Source organism: Dipodomys spectabilis, unplaced genomic scaffold (genome assembly GCF_019054845.1).
Source record: "Dipodomys spectabilis isolate Male_0828 unplaced genomic scaffold, ASM1905484v1 ptg000066l, whole genome shotgun sequence".
Classification (NCBI taxonomy): Eukaryota; Metazoa; Chordata; class Mammalia; order Rodentia; family Heteromyidae; genus Dipodomys; species Dipodomys spectabilis.
In genome coordinates this window covers 12,382,289-12,390,366 of record NW_024870743.1, presented here as the reverse complement: position 1 = coordinate 12,390,366, position 8,078 = coordinate 12,382,289, and the positions used below count along the sequence as shown (strand labels likewise).

The following is an 8,078-nucleotide window of genomic DNA, read 5'->3' as shown; positions in this document are numbered from 1 at the left end:
AGTGAGTCTTAAAGAAAGTGGATGCTGTCCTGGTGAATAACCCACAGCCCCACAACAACTATGCTACCACACTTAAGAATTTACTAGAGTTATGCCCAGTCAACCAACTGAGAACCTGGCAAGGCCATTTGGGTAAAGAAAGGCCATTTGCTGTAAAGAAGGCAGTGTAGAATCTGTCCGGTCCTCCAATCAGTAATCTTTTTTTTTTTTTTTTGGGTCGGTCATGGAGCTTGAACTCTGGGCCTGGGCGCTGTCCCTCAGCTCTTCAGCTCAAGGTAAGCACTCTACCGCTTAAGCCACAGCGCCACTTCCGGTTTTCTGGAGATAAGAGTCTCACAGACTTTCCTTGCCCCAGCTGGCTTTGAACTGCGATCCTCAGATCTCAGCCTCCTCAGTAGCTAGTATTACAGACAGGCATGAGCCACTGGCGCCCGGCTGAATCAGCAATCTTTTGTGGTCGGAGCAACTTCAAAAAGCAGCTGGAGATGCAAGGTGGTCTCCTGCAAACACTTGGGCTGGCACTGGAAGTAGATAAGCAGGAAATACACCGGGATACCACTGAGCAGGAACAGGAAGATATACAACAACTCCATCTGGGGATGGTCGATGATGGGTGCCAGCACCAGGAATAGAGAAGCCAGAAGCATGATGACAGGGATGGCGGTGGGAACCTGCAGTGGGCAGAGTGAGCATTTGGCTACTGACATACGTGTAAAGGGAGTTTCTGCTGCTCCTTTCTGCTTCCTGCTGCCTACATCCACCATCAGCTCCTCTCTGCCAGGGTACCTTGACTGGGCCAATGGAGTTAACTTCTGGGCTGAGAACTCCTCAGGAAGCAAAGGCGTGGGGATCAGTGTGAGCATCTCTGCTAAGTGAATAAAAGTGCATAGCCCCTGTATTTGTCCCCTATTGTTCTCCACTAGGGCCCTCCAAAGGAGAAATGATCAGCTCCACAGCAAGTAGAACTATGTTTTGTGATTAGATGTCCTTCATCCACCCCAACAGCAAATAAGAAAAAGAAAGCCAAATATAATAGTAGTGCTATTCATTTATATTCTTTTGTTTGTTTTTTCTTTGCCAGTCATGGGGCTTGAACTTAAAGCCTGGGCAGTGTCCCTGAGCTTTTTTGCCCAATGCTGGTGCTCTATCCTCTTGAGCCACAGTTCCATTTCCACTTTTTTGGTGGTTAATTGCAGATAAGAATCTCATGGACTTTCCTGCCTGGGCTGGCTTTGAACAGAGATCCTCAGCTCTCAGCCTCCTGAGTAGCTAGGAATACAGGCATGTAGCCACCAGTACCTGTCTTTCCCCCTATGTTCTTTCTCTGGGCTTTTGAGACTGTAGTCCAAAAAGTTTCCTCATATAGTAGCCGAGGGTGAAAAAAATCCAATGCTCTCTGGTAATCTTCACTTCTCAGGAGGTTGAGATTTGAGGATCTCAATTTGAATCCAGCCTAAGTAGGAAAGACCATGAGACTCTTATCTCCAGTTAACCACCAAAAACTCAAAATAAAGCTGTGGCTCAAGTGGTAGAGCACCAGCCTAGAACAAAAATGCTCAAGGACAGCACCCAAGCTCTAAATTCAAGTCTCAGAACTGGCACACACACAGGCATGTACATTCTCTCTCTCTCTCTCTCTCTCTTGCTCGCTCGCACACTCTCACCCCCACCCCCAATGTCTATACCTTGTAAGTTCGGGAAAGATTCTTTGTCTTTATCCTCAAGTACAAGAGACAGCTAATGGTGGTTCCATAGATGATCCAGGATATGAAGCTACAAGGAAAAGTAAAGAATAGATCAAGCACTCTCTGGATGGATTTGGAGAGAGGACCCCAAGAGTGGAAGGAATGTTTGTGCTTCTTGGAAGCTGGTGTTCTCTGCAGAGATTGGCCCATTTGTAGCAGAGTGCCCCTCCCCGCCACTCCCAGCCTATCTTTGCACTTAGGGTTGATGACATGACATATGAACCACTAAGCAGCCCACCAAATCCTCACCTCTGCCCTCTTCAGTGTCTACAGTTGAGTGTCTGCTGTTAGTCTAATAAAAACTCCATCTAAGCATGGAAGCAGAGTCTAGACCAAGCAATGTCTGGAGGTCAAAACCAAGCTACCTCTTGAGGAAGCATTGGTTCCTAGTTGGAATGGCTTTTCCTAGGATTCTTGCTCTGTGCTAGGATATTCTCAGTCCCTTTCCTCAGTCTCCACCCAAAGACACCACCCTCCCATGCTCACTATGGACTTGATATTATTCTTTTTCATGGGGAAAAGATGAAAGGAGGAAAAAGCATGTCTGTTACTTACTGTTCTTAAAAGAGCCAGGCCAAGCACAGTATGTTCTGTTCCAGATTAATTAGACAACAAAGGAAGGGAACATGCCATGCCTGAATTATTGCCAGATCTCCCTCTGCACCCATTAGGCTTGCTTGCTGGTTTAAGAATCTGCCTGTCCACAGAGACGGACAAAGGGTGAACAAACGCAGCAGTGGTACTCACTGGACACTATGTTGAAAATGAACTATCCCATTTGTGAGTGGGGCTGGCAGGGAAAAACTGTGAGAGAATAAGGAAAAGGATGGTGTTGTCCAAAAAGAAATGTACTCTTTACCTGACTTACGTAACTGCAGCCCCTCTATATTACCTTTGTAGAAAACAATAAAAATATTTTTAAAAAGAATCTGCCTGTCAACCCTCTTCAAATGAGCTTTAAAAAAAAGCTAGTGACCTTTTTTTCTGTGATTAAGCCTGTGATTTCCATTTTGAGAAAAATAGTAAAAGGGGGTCAGACCATCTCCCGATTTTGATGCATTCACTAGCTAGGTCAACATAGGCTGGCATGGGTGAACCGAGCTCAACAGATAGTACACTAGAACCAAATCCAGACTACAGACCCAGACTGCAAAGGGGGAAAAGTCATACCATGCCAAGGGCTCCAAGGAGTGTTAATAATGCCTGAATACACTTCCACATAATAAAGGACCAAGAAAGAAGAAAAATAATAACATTGACAACAGAAGCCTTTGACTATTTTTGGTTTTAAAAAAATCTGTCCTATTGAATTTGGGGAAACAGAGAAAGAAAGAGAAAGAGCCACATTTAATTTTGGAAACATGACTCAAAAAGAATGTCTGAAATGTGTTGCTACCCTACTGACACGATGCTTCCAGAAGTGGGCATATATGTTTATACACATGCACGTGTGGGTGTGTATACTCAGAGCTCAAGAGGTATTACACATGTGTTCATATGTATGTGTATAAGTGCAAGTGGGTAGATGTGAAGGCCCCAAAAGAGCATCTGTGCATGTGTGTGCAAGGTGCCTACAGGACTATATAGGTACACAGACGCCCATGACCCAATGCCCCAGCCTAGCACAAGTCTCACTTGCCTCAAGAGGTTCACTATTGTGCTGAATTCTCCTGGGATGATCAAGATCAAGGCCACAACTGCGGTGAACATCAGGGCTGGAGCAGGTGTCAGGTGATACACATGAAGCATGGACAGCAGATGGGGCTGGAAAGCAGAGCAGGTGTTGGGGAGTCCCCAGAGGAACCCCTAGAAGGAATGTCTCCCCGGTGTGCCCAAGATAATAGTCACACCACGGTTTCTGGGTTGTCGGTCTCTGTGGCTCACCTAGTTGACCAGATGCCAGGACAAGGGTGTCTGTACTCTTATCACCCTCTGCCCCACGTGACCCAGGGCCATAATCACCCTGATACCTGGAGGTGAAGCTGAGAAGGGTGGAATGCTCACATCAGACTCTCAGAAGAACAGAGTTCATGCCTTATGAGGGAAGTCTTTCTATAGGCTAATTGCTAGGTTCAGAAAATAGGAAGCATAGCCCCCACCCCACCAGGCCTGGCCATGAGCCCCATCTCTCACCATATGGCCCTCTCTTGCAGCTGCGAAGCACACACGACTGCCACTGAAGAATGTCCCATTGACAGAACCAAATGTCGAAAGGGCAACAGCTACAGGCATCAGCCAGGCCCAGGACCCCAGAACCTGTTTCCTGTGAATGCAGAAAGATCAAGGGAAGGAACTCTAAAAGAACTAGACGATAGCCACAAGGCCCTCTGTCCTTGGAAATGGAGCAAGCATTGCATTCAAAGGCAAGTTCAAATACACAGAGCGCCACCTTTCCCCATGCAGAATGTCTAGTGCCCCAGGACATACTTCAGGATGCACTCACCCCCAGACCACAGCCATCGCCTTAGAGGAGAGGATCTCACTGGGCGAAAGCACCAGCAGGTAACTGATATTGACCAAGAGGTACAAGCTGGTGACCATAGGAATGGCGATCATCACTGCCCACAACAGGTTTCGCTGCAGGGTTTGAGAGGGGAACACATGTTAGCCAGTAAGGTCAATCTAGGCCCCCCAAAATTACTGGCACTGTGCTGGTGATGAGGATTTCCAGGAGCCCTTCCTGTCCCTCCTACATGAGTTTGTGATTAACACAACATGGACATGCATTCAGGCAAATGAGCTGGGAGACTTCACAGGGCAAGAACCAGAATCAGAGCAGCACAGGTATAAAGGATCTGACCTGGTGGGAAGGAAAGATGAGTGATCATGAAAACTCCCAGGAGAAGGTACAACTTCAACTAGGTTCTCCTTGAAGAGTAGAAGGGATTTAGATGGAGGGGAAAGACAGGAATTCCTTGTAGGGGCAACCAAGAGATCAGAGAAACAGAAACAGAAAAGTTGAAGATCTCATTTGTCTGCTATTCAGTAGCAAACTGGCTCTGGCTAGGCCTAGGTGAGATGACCTGTAGCCAAGTAGCAAAGGTTATCCCCTCACAGGCCTCCCTGCAGGATGCCCTTGGCAAGGTAAGCACTCAGCATATATGACCCAGCCCCACACTTATTCAGGGGCAAAGAGCCTGGTATACTTTTGAACTTGACCTCCTTGGGCAGCCCTCCTACCAATAAGCATCTATTAAAAAAATCAGCAGAGCCCCAAGCTATACCATGAACTGGAATCTAGCCAAAACACCACAAGAGCAGTGAGAGTTTCTGATTTCACTCTTGCGGTTCTTAGTTCTCCACTTAAAGCCCAGGGAATCTGCCCATAACCCTGACCCTGGTTTGCCAAAGGTTTCATGGTTTCTTGGAAGCAAAAGTATGAAATGATCAAAGATGCTCCTCATGCATACTTTGGAGAGCTAAGTTAATGCAGAATCTCAAATGCTGGTATTCAGAGAATTACCTTAGGATATGCTTTGATACAGACCCATCTTCATCAGAAATATTCTGGATCCAGTAGGGACCAGAAAACTGTAGCTGTGGACCAAATCAAGCCTGCCACCTGCTTTTTTGTCAATGAAGTTCTATTGGAACACACCTGCCCTCCTTTGTTCACCTGGCAGCTTTCATGCTACTACAACAGAGTTGAGTCACTGTGATAGATGTCAATAGCCTATGGGTCCTAAAATCTTAACTCTCAGATCCTTTATAGGAAAACTTTGCTGATCCTCACTGTAAGCACTGAATTTTGTCTCCTTTATTTTTTTTAGGGGGTCCGGTCGTGGGGCCTGGGCACTGTCCCTCAGCTCTTCAGCTCAAGGCTAGCGCTCTTCCACTTGAGCCACAGAGCCACTTCCAGCTTTTTTCTTTTTGCTTATGTGGTGCTGAGGAATCGAACCCAGGGCCTCAGGCATGCAAGGCAAGCACTCTACCACTGAGCCACCTTCCTAGCCCCTGTCTCCTTTATTTTTAACACCCTCCCCACGCCCACGCCATCCTTTCTCTGGCCTAACTCCAAGGCCAGGGCCCAGATTCAGAGAGGCAGAGATTCGAGCACTGCAAGTTGAAGGAGCCTTTGTTTCTGCTCTGCAATGCCAAAGCCAACCTGAGCACACTCTAACCATTCACTGGCAGCCATAGAGTTGCTTCCTGTACTCAGCCCAAGCCATCTGCTATGAGTGATTTTTACCACTGGTACCCCAGCTATTATGATGGTGGATTTTCTACACAAATAGCTGAAGCACAAAGAATTATATGCTAAAATAAAAACGAAGTCCCTGGACAGCTGGCTCTCTTTCTACTCTTGGGCTTCAGTTTCTAAGTCACTATTCTCCTAACTTCTCCCCAACCATCCTCCAGGGAGCCTTTGCCAAGACTCAGCTATAATAAGCCCTAAATCAGTCCAGGGGACATAGAGGAAAAGATTTACAGTCTTCTTTCCCTGAGAATTTGAGTTCCTGCAAGGGAGAAATCAACATCATCATCATCATCACAAACAACAATATCCTAAGCAAATACACTCATAGCAAAAACTTAATATCCATAGTCACAAAACATGCTCTAGTGGAGTCCTAAGCTGCTCTGTTCCCGCAGGATGATGATGACTGGTCACCCCTAGACTGATGGGAGGAAGGACTGGCTTATTCCTTTGTTCTGAAGTAGGTTGTGTCTACAAGTAGCCCCCAGGCTTTAGCAACGGAATTAAGTGTCTATAGCAATGCTCTGTAGAGAAAATGCCAGATGTCTAGCAGAGCCATTAATCCTGACCACTGTGGACAATACAAATTCAAAATAATTTCCCCTCTCCAAACTTTACTCTCTGCGTGTGGAAAATGGAGTTAATAGTACCTATTTGAGAAGGAGGAAACCAGAGGTGATGCCATAGAGTTCATTTCTTTCCTGAGAAGAGAGGCTTCATGAAACTCACCTAAAAGGTGGGCTGGCATTCAAGTCCTTTGAGTACAGGCAGGGAACCCATGTTTCCAACTAGCTTGCTCATGGTCTCAGTCACCCCCAAATCTGGATCATTGGCACTTCAGTAACTGGAGATGCTACAGAGATCTACCCCTGGAGCAGTATACTGGACTTACCTTTGGGTTCTTTAGTTCCTCTGTCACAAAGTTGATGCTTCCCCAACCTTCAAAGGACCACAGTCCCTGGTAGAAAGCCATGCCGATGCTCCCTGCCTGCAGTGTTGTGTTTTGGAAGGCAGACAGGAAAACTTCAGTTCGGCCATGACCTTGGCCCAGCACCACAGCCCCACCTACCACGATGACCAGCAACGAGAACACCTTGGCAGCTGTGCACACATTCATCAGGACAGTGGCCAGCCGAGAGCTCCACATGTTGACCAGCATTAGCATCAGGATGCAGGAGGCAGCCGCGCTCTTGACTGCGACCTGGGGCAGTGAGGTGCAGCCAGAGTAGAAGGGAGCTAGGGTATACTCAGCAAAACTCAGAGAGCCAGCAGCGATGGCGGCTGGTCTCCCCACTAGCACATAAGTGTAGGCTACCAGGAAGCCTGGCAAAGAGCCAAAGGTCCGTAAGATATAGGCATATTCTCCTCCGGATTCGGGAATCACAGCCCCCATCTCAGCAAAGCACAAGGCACCCAGCATGGTCAGGAGACCACAGACTGCCCACACCACAAGACTGCCTCCTGGGCTGCCCATGTGAACCAAGACCCCCTGTGGTGACATGAAGATGCCAGAGCCGATCATACAGCCAGCACTGAAAGACACGGCACTCCACAGCCCGATCTCCCTCCTCATGGTCAGTCCTGGTGTCCCATCACCTGGCTCTTGTGCCCGCACCCTCTCATTGCCACCCCACTCCTTACTTCTCATCTTGGTACTCCCAACGGACACTGTCTCTGGTTAGATGTGAGAAGCACCGGCTTTTATAGCTATTGTCTGCGAGCTAGCTGAGGAGTTAATAATTACAGCGTTGGAAGAATCCGAGCCAGTGGTCAAGGACCTAGGGTGTGGTCTAAAAGGAGCCGATCAAGCTCCCATCTGCCCAGCTCAGACCCTGGCACAGACAGGCGGCAGATGCTCAGAGAACGGTCAGGAGAGAACAGTTTTCAAAGCCTGAGGTATACAATGCTGTGATTGAGCCCGGGCCTAGCACGTGCAAAGCCCTAGGTTTCACCTCCTAGCATCACGAAAGAATAAAAGGAAGAAAGAAGGAAATGAAAAATAAACAGCTGTTGCCCAGTTCCACGGCAATTCTTAGGGGATGAGGGATGGATGAGTGCGAAGCAGCTGCACAAATGAGAAGCCTAGGAGATCTTTACAGCAATTTTCCTCCAGACTGTACCAGAAAACAAAGATC

At 47.5% G+C, this 8,078-nt stretch overlaps 1 protein-coding gene across 1 annotated transcript; it reads right to left on the bottom strand.

The window, feature by feature from the left end:
* Positions 1-440: 440 nt before the first annotated feature.
* LOC122108799 (b(0,+)-type amino acid transporter 1-like) lies at positions 441-7,621 on the bottom strand. The gene is made up of 6 exons (XM_042680781.1): positions 6,836-7,621; positions 4,189-4,322; positions 3,879-4,008; positions 3,385-3,509; positions 1,686-1,773; positions 441-671 (listed from the first exon to the last, which is right to left on the bottom strand). Exons 1-6 carry the CDS (start codon positions 7,589-7,591, stop codon positions 441-443), a joined length of 1,464 nt encoding a protein of 487 aa, XP_042536715.1. The 5' UTR covers positions 7,592-7,621.
* Positions 7,622-8,078: the final 457 nt, after the last annotated feature.

Coding starts and splice junctions, on each gene's coding strand:
- LOC122108799 (XM_042680781.1), bottom strand. CDS start 7,591: ATGAGAAGTAAGGAGTGGGGTGGCAATGAGAGGGTGCGGGCACAAGAG. Junction 3,510..3,878: donor CTGCAAGAGAGGGCCATATG/GTGAGAGATGGG, acceptor TCTGCTTTCCAG/CCCCATCTGCTGTCCATGCT. Junction 1,774..3,384: donor ACAATAGTGAACCTCTTGAG/GCAAGTGAGACT, acceptor TTTTCCTTGTAG/CTTCATATCCTGGATCATCT.